The following is a 21,953-nucleotide window of genomic DNA, read 5'->3' as shown; positions in this document are numbered from 1 at the left end:
TTGTCCTCCCCTGCTCCTATTGTCTCCTGTATGTACTGAACCAACCCTGTCAGGTATGACTAGTATTACCTGCATTTTGCCGATGGAAAAAACAAAACAGAAATGTCAATCGACTTATCCAAAGTCACACGACTAAGTAAATGTCGGAACCAGCTTCGGATCCAGGCAGATAACTTGTGACTCACAGGCCCTCCCTCTGGTTCCATCAGAACCTATAGGGTGGGCACAGCGTGGTCCACCTAATCGGCCCCCGTGCAGCAGGGTCCAGCCAGAAGCAGAGACCTGCAGGAGAGGACACAGAGGCCCTGGGCACTGGCCTAGGTCCTGAGGCCTCCTGGTCCAGATTCTTTGATCAGCGATGCCAAACAGAGCATCTGGTGCCCCAAAGGTCAGGCAGGCCCCACTTAGAAGGTCCTGCCAATGGACATGGGAGCCGCTAATGAGGGCATCATGACAGATGAAGACCAGTGTGCCAGCTTCTCCCTCTATCCCTCATACCAGGGGCACAGTGACAGGTGTTGCGGAGGGGAGAGCCCCTGTTGGGACCAGGTGTTCTGGGTTTATGCCTCAACTCCCTCCCGTTCCATGGAAACTTCCCTCAGTGCTGTCTCCTTCTCTGACCACCTGCGGTCCAATGACTTTGACTATCTGCACGACGATCTCTCCATCCCCAGCAAAGCCAAGGGAGGACGGAAGTAGACTTTTGCATTCCCATCCTCTCCCTTCCCCTTGCCCATTCATCTAAGTTACTGAGACCCACGCAATGCAGAATCAAGGCCAGTACAAAATGCCGCTGTTAGAAGGACTTTAGAATTATCTCACCAGCAGGTGGTATGATGCCCTAGAGATGATTGGAAAAGAATGAGATTGCTTGCCTAGGATGGTCCTACTTCCTAGAAATGCTACTCACGTTTAAAGGGCAGGGCCCGGTGAGGCTGCATGCCCTACATGGCATAGATCAGTTCTGCACAGTGCAGAGTTATGCCATTTAAACTGCCAATAGTGTCCCACCACCACCACAAGCATCTGTAGCTGAGAATTGGAGTCCAATGAGGAAGAACAATTCAGTCACAGGCACCACTGTAGAAACCACAGTTGCCTACCAATATCCCCTTTCCTTGTCTACCTTAGAAAGAGAGCCTACAAGCAACCCAGGGCCACCCAGCCTAGAGATTCCATTACCCTACTTCCCTGGCAGCTCCACATGAGCCAAATACAAAGGTCTGGCTAGCGAGAGGGAGCAAGTGTGCCATGCAGGCCTGCAGAGACGTCAAGGAGGGCTATGGCCTTTCCCTGCTCTTCCTCCTCCTGCTGCCTGACTGTCAAGGTAGCATGGGCAGGATCTTGGACCATGAGCCAAAGTCCCTAGGACAGAGGGGCAGCAAGATGGCAGGCATCTAAGCTCTGACAAGGCAATCCATTGTTTACAGCCATTATTGTTTGGGGAACTTTTCTAGTATTCTTAACTAAATTGACAGTCGTGTAACTGGTTCCGATTGATATCCATCAAATTTTCATGAACACCTCAATGTGTCATACCTTGTGATGAGGATTTTTTATGAGCATCATTCTAAGAGCTTTGATTCTCCATCCCATGTCGCAGGTGAAGTATTAAAAACCCCAAAGCCTAAAATGAGTAGTGACTTCCTCAACCAGTTCAAAGAATGAGCAGGTTGCCAAGCCAGAACTGAGCACAAACCTCATCCTGCAGCTGTTGCTACTTCTGCTTGTGGTGAGAGAACAATTTAGGCCAAGAGAAGAATTCTCTGCGAGTGTTGTCCCCTGTCCTGCATCCCCAAGTCAGACGCACCCTTGGCCAGCATGAGTCCTCTTTATGACAGTAAACCTAGCAGGCAGCAAAGTGTCCTGCAGCAGGTGAGGTGAGGGTTACTCTTTCTGGAGACAGAAAGTCACAGTCACTCACTCTTCCTAAAAACTCCTGGTCACAGTAGACACAGTGACTAGGCCCAGTTCTGCACTGAGGACAACAGAAGTCAGGTGGGCCAGAAGACTAGAAAAACATCATTTTGAAATTGCCAAAGATTATAACTGCTGAGGAATTGCTGGGCTAAGATCTGGGAGAAGCAAGAATCTAGAGAGATAAGCTTAGCCTACAAAGCTGCTTTCATCTGAAAGACATTTGTTGACTTGGGGAAAGCCCTGGGGGAAAGTCTTGGGAGTGGGGCTGGAAAGAAAGAAGTGAAAACCCAGATGGCTTTCTCTGAAAATCAGAGGCGGGAAGGCAGCAAACACAAGTCCTCCACAGAATTCAGACCTGTAAGAGGTCCAGGAAGCCCTACAAATGCTCAGCCTGCACTAGACTGCCTGTCTCCCACACTCAGCTGGAGTTCCATCCCCCTTTCAGCTACTCCCTCAGGCTGAATCTAGAGCAGTTCTAGACCACCTCTCCTTTGAAGATGGCCCTGGTCCACCGCATGGGGCACGTGCACACATTTCTTGCTCTCAAGTGGCTTTTTCTGCTTGCTCTCCTTGCTCCACCTCCTCCCCCCATTGAGTTTATTGGTACATGTTAGGGATACAATACAGTTACATTCATCATTGGGATCTTGTACCTTTACATGACAGATCTTGGTTCTCATTTTTTCCCCATTCCCCTGCCCTCCCTTCACCCCCTTCACCCTTCCTTATTTACAAAGCTTGTTCCACCTTATTAAGCAGACAGATATAGCCCCTGGCCTTAGGTTCTTGGGGTTCATATTAGATATGGATCTTGGGCCTCCCAGACTCCAGGGACATATCTCAAGCTCCCCCTAGGGGTGTCTTTGAAGCCCATTTTAGCAGCCTTGAGGTGAGGGAAAACCTTTCCTAATTGCCGGAGGGGCCAAACTCACAGTTCAGCTTCCTACAAAGAAATTCTCTCAAAATTCCCCCCAAATCCCAATTCCTGATTATCTCTTACTTGCAATACAGGTGAGCCATCTCATGGGTTCCCAACCAGTATTCTGCCCCACAACTCCTTCTACATAGGGTATCTTCATCATCATGTGTCAGCCAGTGGAACAGACCAGACCTAATGCCCCCTTACCTGCGTCACTACAACTCAATAGAGGAAAACATTCTGGGAGAAGATTCTGCACTGTGCTAACGATAATAATCACAGGAAGTTGAGACTGTAGGTAAGTTTTGTTCACTTTATACGGATTTCAGATTTTCTTAAACGTGTTATTTTATAAGCTAAAAGTAACATTTATAAAATCAAAATGTGGTTTCTAGAGCAAAGGCTGTCCGTTACCTACCCAGGAAACATTGCCTAAATGACTTTGCAAGAATTTGTCCCTGTGTTAGGTGTCTGAGCTTCAGAAGAGGGAGGGGGGTTTCTGTCTTTTCCTGGGACTGACCCTTGGTCACTGATGGTAATGTCTTTCCCCCTACGAAGGACTGACTTAGGAATGTGATTCTGTCCAATGAGAGATGACAAAAATTCAGCTGGGGATACCTCTAGGAAATGTTTCTTTGCATTAAAAAAAAAGATGGTTAAAAAATTGTGACACAATCATACAACAACATTATTCAATGCAAAAAAGAAAGGAGCTATCAAGCCATGAAAACGCATGGAAGGATCTTAGATAGATATTACTAAGTAACAGAAGCTAAAACAAAAAGCACACACACTGCATAATTCCAACTATTTTACTGGAAAAGCCAAAACCATGAAGACAGTGAAAAGATCCATCGTTTCCAGGATTGGCGGTAGGGAGGGATGAATAGGGGAGGACAGGGCATTTGTAGGACACAGGAGATACAGTATTTGGTATGACCATGATGTCATCACACGTTTGTCCAAACCTGTGGGGTGCATGACACCGGCAGCAAACCCTCATGTGAACTGTGGTGTATAATTGCATGTTGTGACGCTATACCATTGCAGTCTGGTCTGTTGTAACCAATGCACCCCTCCGGTGAGGGGCCCTGTCGGTAGGGCAGGTTGTGCATGTGCCAGGGCAGGGAGCACACGGGAAGCTATACTTTCTGCTCAACTTTGCTGTGAACCTAAAACTGCCCTTAAAAAATAAAGTCCATTAAAAACAAAAAAGTTTTCAAAAGCCATAGTTCCCCTCCCATGTGTTTACCAGGTTTTATGAAGTGGGCAGAGCTCTGTGAGGCACTATGGGAAGAAGGATTGGCCCTGGGTCATTGCCAGGGTTGGCCCAGAGCAGGGCAGTGGTACTGGACCATCCCAGATGTAGGCAAATGGAAGCGTTTCTGGCAGGAAAGCTTAACACTACTAAAAAAACCTGAAAGTCATCTATGTCTTATCAACAAGCAGCAATTCTAAACTGTCAGTGAAGCAGTACCCTTTCCCTTAAAATCCTGCACTGGTCCAAGCTCTAAGCCAGCACTGTGGTTACTGCTAGGCCCTCACACATGCCAACTTCCAACTGGCATGTGTTCATCACTTAGCTTCTCACAACCACCACGTTCATCATGACAGGTAACTCAGAAAGCTCCTGGTTGGGGGGGCGAGACTATGTGTGGCCTTTTTTGAAATTAGTAGACTATTTTTAGAACAGCTTTAGAATTACAGAAAAATCGAATGCACATAGTTTCCCTTATTATTAACATCTTGCCTTAGTGTGGTACCTTGGTTAACAATTGGTGAACCAATATCAAGACACTCATTAACTAAAAGTCAGAGTTTACACCAGGGTCCACGCTGAACTGTACTTTCTTTGAGTTTCAACAAACGCATAATGACATAACAGAAGTATACAGAATAGTCTCACCACCTCCAAATTCACCTGTGCTGCACATACTCTTCATCCCCTGCCCCCCAACCCTGACAACCATAGACCTTTTTACTTCTCCGTAGTTTTGCCTTCTCCTGAGGGTCACATAATTGGAATCATACAGAACATAATATCCTTTCCATTTCAGCTTCTGTCACGCAGTAATATGCACTTAAATTTCCTCACGCCTCTTTGTGGCATAGCAGCTCATTTTGCTTCTTTTTCTTGCTGACTGATAGTCTATCATGTGGATGCCCCACGTTTATCCATCCCTTATCGAAGGGCATCTTGCTTGTTCCCCCCGTGTCTCTGTCTCTAGCGTGAGTTCAGAGCCACTCAAGGTGACTTCAGGTGTAGTCTGTGTCTCCGTGGCCTATGGCCTACACCTTACTGCTTGTAAAGAGCAAATTAGAGGGCCGGGGATTTAGCTCAGTGGTGCCACCACCTGCCTCACAAGGGCAAGGTCCTGAGTTCAAACCCTGGTACCAAAAAATAAAAAGTAAATTAGAAATAAAAATTGATAGCCCTTTGCAAATAGGAGGGGTGGAGGGGTTGAAGGGAGGATAGGGGAATGGGAAAAAAATAAGAATCAAGATACATCATGTAAAGGTACAATTTCCCAATGATGAAATGTATTGTATACCTTAAGTGTACCAATAAAAGATTTAAGAGTAAAAAATTAACAGTCCACCAAGTGTGAAGTAAAAAAACAGGACTGAGTTCTTTTGTCTGTGATTCTGAGGACCACTTGAAGGTCTATGTTGTGTTTAAAATGAGTAACTGTAGCCGGGCATGGTGGCACAGGCCTGTAATCCCAGCACTCGGGAGGTTGAGGCAGGAGGATCGCTGTGAGTTCGAGACCAGCCTGGGCTACATAGTGAGTTCCAGGTCAGTCTCAACTACATAAGGAGACCCTGTCTCAAAAAAAACAAAAATAAATAAATGAATAAATAAATAAATAAAATGGGTAGCTGTGATCTAGACCAGGAGCTGAGAAACGGATGCTGCAGTCCGTTTGGTAAGCACAATTCTCATTGATACATGAAGTGTTTATTGAATGTCAATAATATCTTTAAAGTTTACATACATTTTGTGTTTTTAAAAATAAAAATCAATTATGAAAATATTTTATTACATAGTTTTGTTAATTGAAGGTGCGGGCTGAGAGCTGGGAATTCAGGCCCAGAAAACCCCATCCTTTCCTCCTTTCCTTTGGAACCATCTCCAGGGAGTTGAGATCTTTTTGGGGAAGCCATAGTGTGCAGCCTTTGCCCTTGCCAGCCCTGTTCCAAATCATCCCACTCGGCCAGCCTGTGGCTGAGGAGTTCCCAGGACAGAAAAGACCCGCTGCCAGGCAGCCACCTCACCTGGATCCTCCCGGGTTCCCAGACACGGCACCTGCTCCCTCTGCTGACAGAAGTAGACAAGTGCTTGGACCGCTGTACTCTAGAGCACCTGGGAAGGCAAAGAGGCTAGAGGTCCCAGGCAGGACCCATGGCCGGGGCAGAAGAAGGCTAGGAAGGACTAGGGGAGACAGTAGCCTGGCTGGAGCTGCCAAGCTGGGAACTCCCTGCCCCAAGGCTTTTGGGGCTTGCAAAGCAGCCATACGCTTCTGCTGCTCCAGGCCTAGATGGGGGTCCCAAGGCCAAGAAGGACATTGCTTTCCCCAGGAGATCTCACTTCGCAGCAGGAGTGCAGCCCTGCCCCAGGCCTGACTAGCCCCATCCCCTGATAATGGCTATCACGTGCACTATTCCACACACTGCTCATCTGTTAATGATGAAGTCGAAATTCAAACCCAAGATAGTGCCTGCTCATCCAGCCCTACAGCCGAGGAGACCTCCCTTCCCCTGTTAATCCTGGGGGGCTTCTGAGCCAAGGCAGGATTAGGTGTGGTTCAGCTGGGGTGGTCTGGGGTGGGGAATGATGTGATGGGTGGAAAGGGACAGGCTCTGGGACCAGATAACACGACGGGCATCCGGCTTGCATGGACTTGGTCATACCCTCCAGCCTCTCCAAACCACTGTAATCTCATCCTTCCAAAAATGTAGTAGCCAGGCATGGCGACACACATTTGTAATTTCAGCACTGAAGGAGAGTGAGGCAGAATTGCAAGTTCAACTCGCCAGTGCAACTTAGTGAGAGCCTGTCTCAAGATAAAAACGAATGAGGACCGGGGATGCAGCTAGGTGGTAATGTCTTTGGGTTCCATCCCCAATACCAGTAATAATAATAATAATAATCCCTAACTTCAGAAGTAGTTGTGGGGATTAGAGACAGTGTGCGCTGAGCACTTGAGCACGGAAGAACTGCTACTGTTTGCTATGATTATAAAACATGCCCCTGAGTGCTCAGATAGTCCCTGGCCGTTGAGTGTGGACTGGCCCAGTGACTTGTCTCTACTGAACAGTACAAAGCAGAAGTGCTAGATGGTAGCTCCACAGTCTGGGAAAGGAAAGGAACCACACCTCCTCCACACAGGCTACCTCAGATCACCTACTCTGGGAGGCCAGCTGCCATGGTGCGAGGATACCCGGGCTGTCCACATGGCCTCTGACCAACAGCTACAGTTAGTGGGCTTGAAGTCAGATCTTCCAGCCCCAGCCAAACCTTTGGATGGCTGCAGCCCCAGCTAGCATTTCGATCTCACGAGGGACCCTGAGTCAGAACCACCACTAAGCTAAGCCACTTCTGAATTCCATGGACGTACTCACATGTGTTCTCTAGCAACCCAGAAGTGGTCAGACACCAAACTTCAACCTGCTGAAACCGAACAGCCTCATAAATGTTGGTAATTGTGTTGTTTATTAGAGATTAAAAATATATAACAAATACTCTTTAGAATCAGCATCCTTGGATCAGCAATTGTTTTGGGGTGGAGATGGCCCATCTTCTTCACTGCTGTGATAACCCAGAATCTGTGTGGAGAGGGCTGCAGCCCCATGGGCCTGACCAGGAAAGAAAGAACCTTAAGACTAACGCTGACTGCGCACCTGCCAGGTATCATGCTGAGCACTTTACATGGATCTTCCTGGGTAGAGCTTCCTAAATCACAAGAGGTAGGTACCATTATCATCCCTGCAGTATGGGAGGAAAAAATGGGCAACCTACTCAAAGTAACCCAGAGGAGTAACCAAACTAGAATGACACCCCACGATTCCAGCACTCAGGTAGCCACCCAATGTGCTACCTGCCCCCAAAGTGCACAATGGTTAAAGGCTAGTGCTCCAGCCACTGCTACCGCACACTTGCTCTCCTCTGAAGGTGGCTATGAGGATAGTGGGACAAATACCACCCAGCCTGTTGTCTCTTAGCCAGGTCTCTAACCTGTGTATGTCTCTAACCATACACACCCTCCATCCCTCCTGTGCAGACAGGTGAGTCCACTCCTCTGTTACTCCTGTACCAGTCACCTTCAAACCATAAGGGCCCTTCATGGTATTAAGTCCAATCCCAGAGGCCCAGGAAAGTGCAGTGGCGTATCAAAGAACACAGAGACAGGCGGGGGAGCACTGAGACAAGAACCCCAGGTCTCCTGGCTCCTGTCAGTCTAGCCTGCACAACACCTTTCTCAGGATGTATTCTGTCTGAGAGCTGCCAGTAGGCTCCACCCATTTCTTCAGATACCTGAGAATGGAACAGAGGCCCAACTGCTCAGCAACCTCCACTGGCCCAGGCCGCCAGGGAGCCGGGAGGAGGGGGCTTATCTGCACCTGTGATGTGGGGCTGTCTCACCCAGCCCAGCCCTCCCCGCCAGGCTGCTTTGATTAATGGGCTGCTACTATCTTATCTCCCAGCCACAGGGTGAGGGAACGATGGGAGTGGTGGGCCTGGGGAGAGCACATTCAACTCGATGCAGCTGAGAGCGCCAGAGGGTGAGGGAGCAGGAAGAGGTTGATGGGAGGAGTCTTTGGGTCCTTCCCAAAGAGGACCACTGGGAGTTGAGCAGCAGCAACTGGCGGCTAAAGGGGTAACTAGGAAGTCACCTGCCCTCTTCCAGCATCAGGTGCCCCAGCTGCAAAGCGTCATGGTATGAAAGTGCGCTTCTTGAGCTGATGTGGTTTTTATATTATTTTACTAAGTAACCTGAGAGTGGGCATAGGGGTCTCTCTAGCTGTGAGGCTATTTAGCAAATCTCTTCACACTCTAAACCTCAGTTTCTCCATCTATAAATGGGGTATAGAAATCTCTACACTGTCCTCCACTCAGGGTTGTTAGGATGGACTGACTTCTAGAAAGCCCTCTAGAGCCATGACATACTCACGTGTGCCCTCTGGCAACCCAGAGGTGGTCAGACACCAAACTCTGACCAAGGGGCTGACACACGTGTGCTTCAGCTCAGGAGAGAAAGGGTACCTGAGTCACAGGCCTGCCAAGACAAGGACCAAGGACAGATGGCTGAAGGCTCCACTTCTCCCAGAACAGTACAAGGCCAGCGGACCACCCAGAGGTGATGTTTGCAGCACCCTTAGGTCTCCAGAGTTTCCCCATTTGGACAGTGGGTTAGATGGTCCCTAGGTGGAGGAAGAACAAGGTGTCATCCTACTGCTGGGCATGGGGAGGCTCTACCTCACCTGAAGCAAGAAGCCAGCACATCCAGTCAGGCAGTTCATCTGATCGGAACTCAGACTCTGAACCCTGCTGGCTGGGCCTGGTCATCATTAGAAGGACCCCCTTCCCTAGGAACGTGTGGTCATTGTAGAGAGGAAGCAAAGAAAAAGATAAATGAGAGATGGGTGGAAAGGGAAGAATAAGGAGGCACGACTTCTGGATGAATAAATTGAATAGGAATAGTTGGATTAAAGGAGAGAAGCCAGATGGATGAAAAGATGAAAGGAGTGAAAGGACAGAGGGCTGTTGGAAGGGTGAAAGGATAGATAGACCAATCAGTGGATGGATGGATGGGTGGATGGATGGACCGAGGGATGAAAAGGGACAGAAATCAGTCTTGATTCCCCCCCACCCCAACCCCCTTACAGGGCAGACAGGGAGCCCTGCAGGACCTCACGCCAGCACATTCAGATTGATTCCTTGGGGCCCTAAGAAACCAGGATTTCCCTCCCCCACTCCAAAAACATTCCTAGGACCACTCCTTCCTCTTTGCTGTTCTCTGCTCCTGCCCTTTCCCAGAGGGCAAAGGGCAGCTCTGCCAAGGAAAGCTATCTGCTATCAGCCCTGTTTATCCCAGTCCTGTTTACTCTGAGTGGGCAATTAACAGAGCCTCCTTCCCAGATCAATTAATAGCGACAGCCCAGCCAAGGGCACCCCGGCCCAACAGGCTGGGTTACTCATTGATAAACAATGGGGAAGAGATAGCAGCTATTCCCTAATCTACTAGCCACCCCTCCTATCTCTCAAAGAAGCCCCAGATCCTGGCAGTGAGACTGACATGAGAAGCCTCACCTGGAGGTGTGTGGGGTGCTGTGTGTGTGTGTGTGTGTGTGTGTGTGTGTGTGCACGCATGGCACATGTGTGTGCGTGCATGCTTCGGGGGTCCTTGATCAGCCACCCTGGGCAGCTCCAGGGTGAGGCTGAAAGACTGTGGAGACTAATGGGGAAGATCACAGGCCTTAAGAAGGGCCAGACTCAGGTTCATAGACCTATCTTTTCCCACCTGCCAGTGGGATGAGCTTCAGTCTCCTGCCCTGTGAAATAGGGGTAAAGGTAGGACAGACCTCAGAGGGCTCTTCAAGGCCCAAACAAAGTAACACACATCACACAGAGCCCAATGCTAGGCCTCTCGGTAAGACTTCAAACCGTGGCAGATGTATATGTCACTGGACAAAGCTTTGGACTCCTTTGCAGACCTGAATTTTTCTCAGTCTTTGCAATCTCTGGCTCCTTTTACTCCTCCACCAGCTTCCCCCAGGGACCAGAAGACAGGTGGAAAATCTGCTTTCTCACTTGCTGGGAAGGACATCAGAGGTTCCTGGTTAGCCAGTACAGTAGCCACCAGCCACATCGGGCTACGAAACTTCAGTTAATTAAAGCAAAATAAAATAAGTATTATTGAATCATTAAAAAGGAATACAATAATGATATATGCTACAATATAGATGAACCTCAATAACCACATTAAGAGAAAGAAAGCACCCACAAAACACCACTTACTGTACATAAAGATATTATGCGTATGAATTGCCCAGAATAGGCAAGTCCAAAGGGTCAGGAAGCCTCGTGGTGATTTCCAGGGGCTGAGGGTAGGGAGACAGGGAGAAACTGCTTAAAGTGTAACACGGTTGCTTTTGGAGGTGACAAAAATGTTCTAGGAATGAACTAGAGAGAGGTGAGAGTCGCTTCACATTGGGAATTAGTCAGTGCTACTTCATTGTTCACTTTAAGATGGTTAATTTGTGCTATGTGGATTTTCCCTTACTAGAACACAAATTAATAATTCCTGGGCTGGGGATTTAGCTCAGTGATTCCACCGCCTGCCTTGCAAGTGCAGGGACCCGAGTTCGATCCCCAGTACAAAAAAAAAAAAAAAACCAAAAAACAAATCCCTTCCTTCAGCAGCACTAGCCACATATGGCCAGTTGCCACTGAACTGGAGAGCAGAGATAAGAAGCATTTTTATCATTACAGAGATTCTACTAAACAACACTGCCAGCCAAACTTGACCTCCAGGAAATCAAATAATTATAATTATAACAGTGAAACTTCACAGACTTCGTCTCACCTGATCCTCTCACCAAGATGGCGTTACATTTTCCTTCAAGAGATGAGGAAGCTGGCACTTGATGAGGAAAAATACAACTCCAACCTTCAGGAAGTGGCAGGCCAGGGACTTACTGGGTCTTTATTCCAACCTTCAGGAAGTGGCAGGCCAGGGACTTACACTGGGTCTTTAGGCAACCCACACACACACATACACACACACACACACACCCCACCCACCCCAGCCTCCAAAAAGGTCTGGCCCAGAAAGCTGCTACCAAACTTCTCTGGCTGCTGTCTCCCCTGCCCACCAGGTCTGCTGTCAGATCTGATTTCTCCTAGCAGGGCCCTGGCACAGGTTTAAAGCAGGGAAGGGAGTGAAAGTGTGTGGTCTGGAAGTAAAAGGGTACTCAGTTCCAGTTTGCAAAAACTGTGGGGAAAAGAACTTATTGGCAAGAGATTTGGAAGTCTAACAAAAATTCCAGGAAGCCAGAGGCTGTGTGATATGAACTGAGGGGAAAGAATGCACCTTTCCCTGACCCCAACCAACTGCCTCATCACAGAAGTAGGTCAAAAGGGTACCGACCTTTTTGTCTGCAGGGGACCCTCAGCTGTCTCTATAGCCCTCCAGGGTGGGTGGGGAGGAGCCTTCCCAATGGGAAAAGCACAGAATGTTAGAAGAGTTGTGGTTTTGTTGTTTCAGCTCCATCACCACCTGAATGACTTTGAGTAAAGTCAGCCTCCCTAAGCCTCAATGTACTGATCTGTGCAGTGGGGATTATTTGTGTGCACCTCCATCTGTCACTAAGAACAGAACAAGACAACAGATGTGACTCTCCAATACCACATTAACATGTGCTATCCTCAGCAGGACACCAGCAGATCTCAGCTACCGTTGCTGAAACAGGAACCCCCTTAATAATGCCCCATAGCAACAGGCCAGGCTCGCTGAACCAAGCAGAGGCAAGGGCTGGCTCCTCTCTGCCGTGAAGCTGAGTCACATCCGTCTGGAAGCCTCCCCTGTGTGGCCTTAGCACCTCTACCCTGCCATCTACCATCCAGAGGAGGAGGACAGCGACGCCACCTCACAGCACTGTACGGAGGCCTACATGAAGTGGTGGAGCTCTCAGCGTAGGGCCTGACACACAACTGCCCATCACAGCCCTGTGCTGGGTGCCGGGCACACAAGAGCAGTATAAGCCAACTCACGATCCGAGCAGAGGAGACAAGGACAAGGGCAGAGGAGGGAATTCTGGGTTGTGCAGAACTTCCAGAAGGAAAGGGTTCTCATGTTTGCCTGAAGGAGACCTTTAAAGAAGAGAAGCTTTTCCTGGAGAGAACCTGTGACCAGCAGGGGACAGGACAGCTCCTTCAAACAGCCCTTCGAAGACAAGCATTTCTCATCCTGATTCAAGTCTGCCCAATCAAACAGGAGTCTGGCCAATCAGAACAACCAGACAGGACACACCCAGCTATGGAGAGGCCCCTGATGTCAGCCAAGGAGGTCTGGACAGAGCTCACTCTGGGTAGGGTGTGAGTGGCTGGGGCTCTAGGCCCCACACCAACCCTAACTGCCTCTCCTCTTTCATCTGTTTTATCTGTTGAATTCCCACCATTGCTGAGGAAGAAAGGGAAGCTCTACTTTAAACACAGCAATGGTGAAAAGCATGGAGTTCTCAGTGCTTCTCAACAGGGGTGCTCTCAACATTTGGGCAGGACTCTTCTCGGTCACATGGGGCTACGTAGGACATTGCCCACTCATTGCTCATAGCCGTCCAGTCATCCTGGGGACCAAGCCCAGGGGCTAGCCCAAGTGGGGTCAGGTTATACCTGTCCTGTTCAGTAGCACATGTAGCTTAGGCCTTCTGACTTTACAGGAGGAGTACTTGAGACGAATCAAGCTAAGTAGACAACCAAAAAGCAGCAGCAGTGCAGACGAACAGAACTTGGGGAAGTGGGCTAAGCCAGGCCTCAGAGACATCTAAACAGGGCCCTGGGTTCCTAGAAGCAGGTAGAAGAGGCGTGGGACTCCTTTTAGAGCACTTTTTTTGGATACCCGTGCCCTGCTCTGTCAGCAGAAGGGGTAGGAGCAGGTAGTCCCTAACAGGGCCCGAACTCTCCGCATCCAGCATGGAGAGCCACTCTGGGGCCCGTCTGGAAGGCTGGGATCACATCCGTGGTCTTAAGGGCAGGCATCCGGCTATTCGCAGACCAAGGCCCCAGCTCCCTCTCAGCAGAGGACAATCGCTCCATTGGCTGTGTTAAGGGAAAGAGGGTCAGTCCATTGTGTTCTCACCTCCTAGCTGTGGTCATGCCCAGCTCCTGCCCACCCGCAGTCTCTTCTTAATGAAGCTATTGTTTGCCCAGGATTCCCCAACAGCTGGCCCCCACCCCTCACACTCCTGCCCTGGGTTTCCCCTCCACAGTCCTGCCCCGGGTCCCTGCCAGGGATTCCTGACTTCCTTTCCTACACTCAGAGCACAAAGTCCCTGGAGGCCCCTCTGACCTAGGTCCCCTTGTGAGCCATTCACTCCCCCACCCGGTCTGTTTTTTCTATTAATCAGAGCTTCAGGGACGGCCAGTTGACTTCTGTTCAGCATGAGAAGGAATTCAGTCCTGAGAGGATATAACTCCAGCCCAAAGAAGAGAAATCTGCTGTTTTATTTACAGGCAAATGAACCATTCTGTGTTGATTTAAGGAAACATGGAGAATCACTGATGAAATTTTAGTCCTGCCTCCACAAACTGTGGGTGGTCAGACCCAGCAGAATAGAGTGCAGCTTTCTGCTGCTACATTTTATAAACCTGGGGTCCGAAGGACCCCACATCACCACAGCAAGGGCCAAGAGAAGGGAGGGCCTGCACTGCCCACCTCCTACTGTTGCACAAAACCCTCTCACCACTGACACTGCAGCAGTTTCTCATGCCTTCCATTAATCTGTCCAGCAAATCTGCAGAGAAACTCTTCTTGTCCCTGTTTTGCAGATGGGTAAACTGAGGCACCGGGAAATGTGTCTTCTCCAAACTCCCATAGCCTACAAGCAGTACAGGCAAAACCCTAACAGGCTTTGACTCTGCAGCCACTGCTTTTGTCACTTTCCACAGAGGTGGCTCTAGAGCATGGACACCCCTCAACCAGGAAGTCCCCCCATGATGACAAGTTCCGATGCACATGTTCATCAGCTAGTCTCCCCTCCAGACTGCTTCTTAGCTAGTGACTCCAGGTGAGTAACTTATCCTCTCTGAGCCTCAGTTTCCTCATATAAAGGGGGGATAGTAATGTCATTCACATGGTGCTACTGGAATAATGAAATGAGATACCATAAGAAAAGCACAGAGCATAATTCCAAGAACCGAGGAAGCCCCAAGCAAGTACCCAGAGAAAAAGGAAAGGAAGCCACCAATCAGAAACAAGTAACTGACTCACCATTCAGCTTACTCCACGCAGGCCCTACCTACTCCTGCACAGTCACTCTGTGGCCTTTGTGATCTTCCCTGGGCCTTCCAAGAATTCCAACAGAGCTGAGACCACCTGATTCCAGAGACTCCTTTCTTCAACCACTTCCTCCCACCAAAATCTTCATCCATCTCTTCAGTGACTTATTCATGCAACACTTATTGAGCACCTGCCACGGTGACTGCCAGTGTCAAGAGAAACCAGGATGAATAGAAAAGGCCTCGCCCTTGTGGAACTCTTGATCTAGTAGGAAACCAGAACTTGGCCAATAAACCCAAGTACGTAATGACCAGCATGATGAGGGTTGCAAAGGAAGCTTCCAGGTTCTAGAGAGTGATCCGCAGGAGATCTGCCCTACCTGGAGCCTGGGTGAGAACTTTATCTCAAGAGCAACTGAGGGAGCCACTGAGGGTCTTGAGCTGAAGGATGAGGCCATCAGGTTTGGGGTGTGAAATGATTACTTCAGCTTCTACAGAGTAGAAAATGATGACTGGAGGACAGCAGAGGGGATGAGAGGTTGGTAATGAGGAGAAAGAGGGCGGCTGTAAGAGGAATTGAGGAGTGAGGAGCTGCAGAATTTGGTGATGGTCACCAAAGAACACTGTCACGCCAATGTTCAATAATACTAACTAACAGTTATAGATAGATCTTACTAAGAGTATTGTGCTAAGTAATTATTAAAATTAACTCTACCCAAGACTTGTCATGTAGAGGTACAAGAACCCAACAATGAATGTAACTGTACTGTATCCCTAAAATGTACCAATAAACTCAATTAAAGCTGAAAAAAAATTAACTCTAACCTTCTCAATGGTCCTATAATGAATTATTGTTACTAATATCCCTGTTTTACAGATGAGAAACTGAAGCACAGAGAGGCAAAATAGCCCAAGATCAGGTGGAATTGCTGAAACTGAAGTCTGTCTGGCCCCCGAGCTTATTCTCTTAATGAAAACATTGACTGCCTCTTTGATGTTGTCTAGTCAGGGTTGCCTACTGACCACAACCTGGAGACTCCCAGGAAGAAGAGCTGAGCATTATTCCATCTCTCTCCACCCACAGACCTCCAGTCACAGGCACATCTGTGCTGGACCAAACCACCAGCCCAAGACAAGCCTGGCCTCTACTTTTCCTCCCTGAGCCACATGAGCTGCATAACAACCTGAAGCTCAAGCTCTCTGTGCCCAGGTCACTGCTACCAAGGTACCCAGCTATGCCAGTTGCCCTGCCTGGACTGCTCACCAAAGTGCAGACGCCCCACACAGCGGGGAGCTCTAGGACAGAATTTTCTTTTGTAATTCATAAAGCTAAAAGGCTGGAAATTAAAACGGTGCTAGAGGTATGGTCAGAAGAGCACTAGATTAGAAGTCAAGAAGACCAAGTTTTGGTTTCCTCTTATTGAAAATGGGAAGAAGAGAATACATAGGAACAACAGGCCCTTGTCAGACCTTATAGTCCTATTTATCAACAAACCATTCGCCCTAGGATTTCTTCTGAACACTCCACACACAGCAGCAGCCGTGAGGACTGTGTTGTAGCAAGGAAGTGCTGAGATGTAAGGGGCAGATGACTCCAGCAGACGCTGAGATACTGACAAGATCCTGTCTTAGGCAGGCCCGTGCTGGCAGGGCCTCTTCATAGCCAGAGGATGGGAGAAGTCACAGGGGAGGGACCTTCATCCCATCCCTCAGCCCCATCTCAGACCAAGAACAATGTCAGCCTCACCTCCATCATCAGCCCAAGCTCCTTTTTTCTTATCTCTTTTGATCTACAAGAGAGCCCTATGGAGCACATAGGGTAAAGTTGTCTTCCCCACTTTGTAGATGAGGCAATTGGGATTCAGCGTGTAGAAGTGCTCGCTAATAAATGGAAATAAGATTCCAAGCTTTGTGGTGCAAGTCCTCCATCCCACAGTGACTCTCCTGGGACCCTTATAAAGGAGGCACGAACAGGGCAGACCCGGCTTATGGCTCTGAAATCGAACTGATCACAGGAAACTATGAGGCAAATCCTAGTTAGGTGTCAGTTGGTTCATAGAATTATTCCCAAAGACTATGGATTAAAAGGATATTTCATACAGATCAAAATCCAACCCAGAGACATGATAACTATGAAGCATTCTGTAGCTTCAAAGTATATAAAGCAGAACTGGTTAAAAGGAAAAAAATCTGGGCATGAGGGTACACACCTATGATCCCAACACTCTGGGAGGTTAATGTAGGAGGATTCGAAGTTCAAGATCAGCCTGGGTTCAGTACTGGAGAAAATAAATAAATAAATGGAAAAATTGACACAGACTCACGTGCAAAGTAGATTTTATATACTTCTCTCAAAAATAGACAAGTTAAAAGAAGATGTGGTTTTTCTATAAAATGGAATACTACTCAGCCATAAAGAATGAGAAATTAGAAACATTCATAGGAAAATGGATACATATTGAGGATACTCCTAAGTGAAATAAATAAGTCACACGTGTAAATACCGAATAGTTTCTCTGGTGTGAAAAACTATAATAGTACATAAGATCCTAATGAGATAATTAACAATGTGAAATAGGAAGAAAAGTGTTAAAGGTGTAGGGAAAGCGGGAAGGGTAGGGGAAAGGGAATAAGGGAAAAGAAAAAAATATGAGAAAATGAAAAAATGTAAATAAAGTGTTTGTAAACAGGAAGGGGAGGAGGGGGTGAAGGGAGGGCAGGGATAAGGGGAAAAAAGAACCAAGACCTGTCATGTAAAGGTACAGGATCCCGATGATGAATGTAACTGTACTGTATACCTAGAATGTACCAATAAACTCAATGAGGGGGAAAAAGAAAAATATAAAGAACACTAAAAAAAAATAGACAAGTTAAGTAGACTAGCAGGTCTGCTTGGTCTCAAACCCCTTTGTGCCCTTAAATATTGAGAGCCCAAAATTATGGGGATTATATCTATTAATAATTATCATGTTTAAAATTTTGTCAGAAAAAAATTTAACGGCATTAACTCAGTTAAGAAATAATTATATGTTAATATTAATAAATGCTTATGAAAAAATATATTTTCCAAAGGGAAAGAATTGAGTGAGGCGAGTGGAACTCTTTCACATTTTTGCAAATCTCTTTAACATCTATCCTAATAGAAGACAGTTGGTTTCTCATATCTGCCTCTGTGCTCAATTTGTTGCCACATGTGGTTTGGTGAAGTATGCGAAGAAAATTTGGTCTCACACAAAAATGTAGTTAGAAAAAAGAAGAGTACTTTAACAGCCTTTCCAGATAATTATGGGTATTCTTCTTTGACAGTACCCCAAAAAACTGACATGTGGTCATTTCTTTTGTTTTGTTTTTGTTTTTTTGAGACAGGGTCTCACTATGTAGTTGAGACTGCTCTGGAACTCACTATGTAGCCCAGACTGGTCTCGAACTCACAGCGATCCTCCTGCCTCAGCCTCCTGAGTGCTGGGATTACAGGTATGCACCACCAAGCTCGGCTCATGTGGTCATTTCTTAAATGTTTGTTGTAATGTAGACTCTGAAATCATATCAATAAATTGCTTGTATTCTATTACCTTAAATTGGTCTATCTTGTACTTTGAGTAAACTTCTGAAATGTGTACAGTTTTAACCTTGCAGACCCTCTGAAAGGGTCTCTGGGGGACCCTGACTTATTTTGAGAACCTCTGAAATAAACAACAAAAAGGTAGAAAAATGTAGGATTTGATGACATAATTAACAAGTTTGATCAAAGTGGTGTCTTAGATCTAAGAAGTACCTGAGTGGGTATCTGTATAGAACCTTGCTCATAACAAACCACAAATACACATTCTTTGGAACAAACAGACCCTCCGTCAGCTAGAGAAACATGTGCCTAGACAGACTGCAGACGCTCCAGGATGGACAGATGTCCAGCACACCAGGTGTCCCACCAGCTGCCAAGGGCTTGGGCCAGCCTCATCATGAAGGGGTACCACATCACAGAGCAGCCTGCCCTCGCTGCTACAGAGTCGGGGTAACAGACTGGCCACAAAGGGAGGCTCCTGACAACCTCCCAAGGCACAGCGCTGGCCGGGCTCAGTTCCTAGGAAGGGCTTCCCTGCTCACTCTCATCCCCTGTCCACGTCAGGGAGTCTTGGGAGTCCCCAGTCAGAGCTGCCCATCCTCCTCTGCCCAGAGGCTTCCAGCCTGGTCTTGCTGCCCGTTGGAACCCCCCCTCAAAGGCTGCCAGGTACAGGCTCACACATGTCTTGCCATGTATTGTTTTTACATGAGTAGCAGCAGGAACAATGCCTGGCTCTGTCCAGGTCAGGCACTGAGATGCCAAGAACAGCTCAGTCGGCCAGCTGCCCAAGGAGCAGGCACCTCGCACAACAGCTTGGAGGCTCCACTGCCCCCACCAGAGCCATACCTCCCCCTGGAAAATAGAGGTCTGCTCCCCATGAAAGGGTGCAGGAGCTGGAGAACAAGAAGCAGAATTGCTGCTCTGAAGCCCGTAGCAGAGACAGGGCCACAGTATCTGAAGGAGGTTTCAGAATGCTCACAATATTTCCACCCCAAAGTCATACACCCTTGGGGATCTTACATTCCAAGGTGCTCTTTACATGCTGGCATTGTCATATTTTCCTTTTATTCATTCATTTGCTTTATTTTCCCGTCACAATAACTGCTGAGGAAGTTTCATTTTACAAACTAGCAGACTGAGGGTCAGAACAGTTCAGAATTTAGCCAAGGTGACACGGCTCGTAAGCGATCATAAGAAGCCCCAATTTGAACTTGACTCTGTCTATAGAGTCAGGGCTAATGCCCCATTAGTACACTATAATGCCTGGCCCTGCAGAAAGCATTCCTTCACCTGACTGATCATCTGTAGAACTGTAGAACCTCTGGTTTTGTTTGCTTGGTTGGTTGGCTGGTTGGCTGGCTGGCTAGTTGGGTGCTTGGTTGCTTGATTGGTTGGCTGGCTGGCTGATTGGTTGGTTGTTTTCTTGGTATTTTGAGATGGGACGGCACTATCACACCTGGCTGCAAAACCTTAATGCTAGGTATTGAGAGAGGCAGAAAGGGAAGGAAAGGGCCCTGGCTTGCTGAACCTGAACCTAACTTGGTCATTCTGGAAATCAAGATATCTTGTTCCAACCCAGGCTCTGTCTGTTGAGCCTTCTGCCTCCTTTGCCCTGCCTTGTGTTTTCTTCCCACTCTAGGTCAGATGAAGCAGGGCCATGTCTTCTCACCTGTGTCCCTACCCACTAGCACCATATGCTTTGCACATATTGGTGTTCAGACAGATGGGCTGAGATGCTACCCCTACAAGGACCAACCCAGGAGCGGCAGTAAATACAGTCCTCCCTCCTTGGAGATTCCTTCCCAATACCCTGCCTACCAAAGGCTGAGAGGTCAGGAGTCAGACACGGCTCTTAAGAAAGTCCCTCCTGTGGTACCACCAAGCATTTCCTCCAAGTTCCTTTCACAGAAAACCAAAGAAGGCATGGCCCAGATAGGAAAGACACCAAGCTTGGGATCCTTGAAAGTCACCTCCTCTCTTTGATATTATTAATTCCTTGCTCCTCCCATAGTGTTTTCTACCTGGGATAAAATTTACATATGGCACAGTGCTTATGCCCTGGCCTTTGGAGCCCCACATCTGGGATTCAAACCCTGGCCCTTCATGAGCTACATGGCTTCAGACTAATCACTTCACCCCCCTGAGCCCCTGTATAAGCCATTAGGCCTACAGAAGCGGAATCCAGACCTCCTGGTTGTCTCTGAGCCCTGACTCTAGAACCAGACTGTGTGGGTCCAAATGCTGGCTGTCATGCTCACTTCATCTCTCTTGACCTCAGCTCAGTATCTGTAAAGTGGGGATGATAATAGCATCCAGCCAGCCGGTGGCATTGTTATGGGTATAAGGTAATTCATGCAATGCGCTTAAAACAGTCTTGACATACAATTAGCACTCATTAAGTACTAGTTAACGTTAGAATAGAGGTTGATAAGGTTGTGCAGTGCTCCGCACCATCCCTGGAACTTAGTAAGAGCTCATAAATAGAAGCCACAATTACCTACCTACCTATCCACACACACACAACACACACCCCCTTAAGACTGCCTTGTCTTAAACCCTCTCCGATCTGCTGCACTGCCCAGGAGCTCAATCAGTGCACGCCTGAAGGCGGCAAAGGGAAGCGCTGCCTTCCTGGACCAGCGGGTGTGCTCAGGAGGAACAGCAACCGAGGTGTCGGGAAGAGAAAACAGAGCGGAGCGGGAGGTGGACAGATAAGCAAGAGAAGTGAGTGAGAAAAGGAACAGGAGGGGCTGCGGCAGAGAGATAAGGGGGAAGGATGGAGAAGGCCAGGGGCAAGGAAAACGCCAGGGAGGTAAAGCCGCACCAGGGAGAGGGGCAAAGCGAACGGAAAGGGCGCACGGCCGGGGCCGTAGGAGGGAGCGAGGGAGCGGGAGGGGGCCGAGGGGCTCCATCCTGCCCCGCCGCCTTGGGGCGGGGACCGGGCGACCAGAGATTGGCTGGGGCTTGCAGCGAGGCCCGGCCAGGAGCCCCGAGGTGGGAGGTGCCTGGAGCACTTGGGGCGCCCGGAGCCGAGCGGAGCGAAGGCTGCCACCTATTCTGGCCACCTCGGCGACGGCTGCAGGGGTCCCAGGACGAGCGTGGCCATGCGGGCAGCGGCTGGGGGCGCGCGTACTGCCGCGCTGGCGCTGGCGCTGCTGCTGGGGGCGCTGAACGGTGCTCCAGCGAGCGGCGAGGAGTACGACTACTACGGCTGGCAGGCCGAGCCGCTGCACGGCCGCTTCTACTCCAAGCCTCCTCAGTGCCTCGACATCCCCGCCGACTTGCCGCTCTGCCACACGGTGGGCTACAAGCGCATGCGGCTGCCCAACCTGCTGGAGCACGAGAGCCTAGCCGAGGTGAAGCAGCAGGCGAGCAGCTGGCTGCCACTGCTGGCCAAGCGCTGCCACTCGGACACGCAGGTCTTCCTCTGCTCGCTCTTCGCGCCCGTCTGCCTCGACCGGCCCATCTACCCGTGCCGCTCGCTGTGCGAGGCCGTGCGCTCCGGCTGTGCGCCGCTCATGGAGGCCTACGGCTTCCCCTGGCCCGAGATG

At 48.7% G+C, this 21,953-nt stretch overlaps 1 protein-coding gene across 1 annotated transcript in view; it reads left to right on the top strand.

The window, feature by feature from the left end:
* The first annotated feature begins 21,324 nt into the window (after positions 1-21,324).
* The window catches only part of Sfrp5 (secreted frizzled related protein 5), a 5,541-nt gene continuing 4,912 nt past the window's right edge, over positions 21,325-21,953 (top strand). The window contains exon 1 of the mRNA XM_010638547.2: positions 21,325-21,953. Within this exon, the coding sequence (XP_010636849.1) occupies positions 21,507-21,953 (447 nt within the window). The 5' untranslated portion in view covers positions 21,325-21,506.

This window comes from Fukomys damarensis, unplaced genomic scaffold, assembly GCF_012274545.1.
Source record: "Fukomys damarensis isolate Sample0158 unplaced genomic scaffold, DMR_v1.0_HiC HiC_scaffold_8, whole genome shotgun sequence".
Lineage (NCBI taxonomy): Eukaryota > Metazoa > Chordata > Mammalia > Rodentia > Bathyergidae > Fukomys > Fukomys damarensis.
The sequence above is the reverse complement of the archived record's forward strand: the minus strand, read 5'-3'. Positions and strand labels throughout refer to the sequence as shown.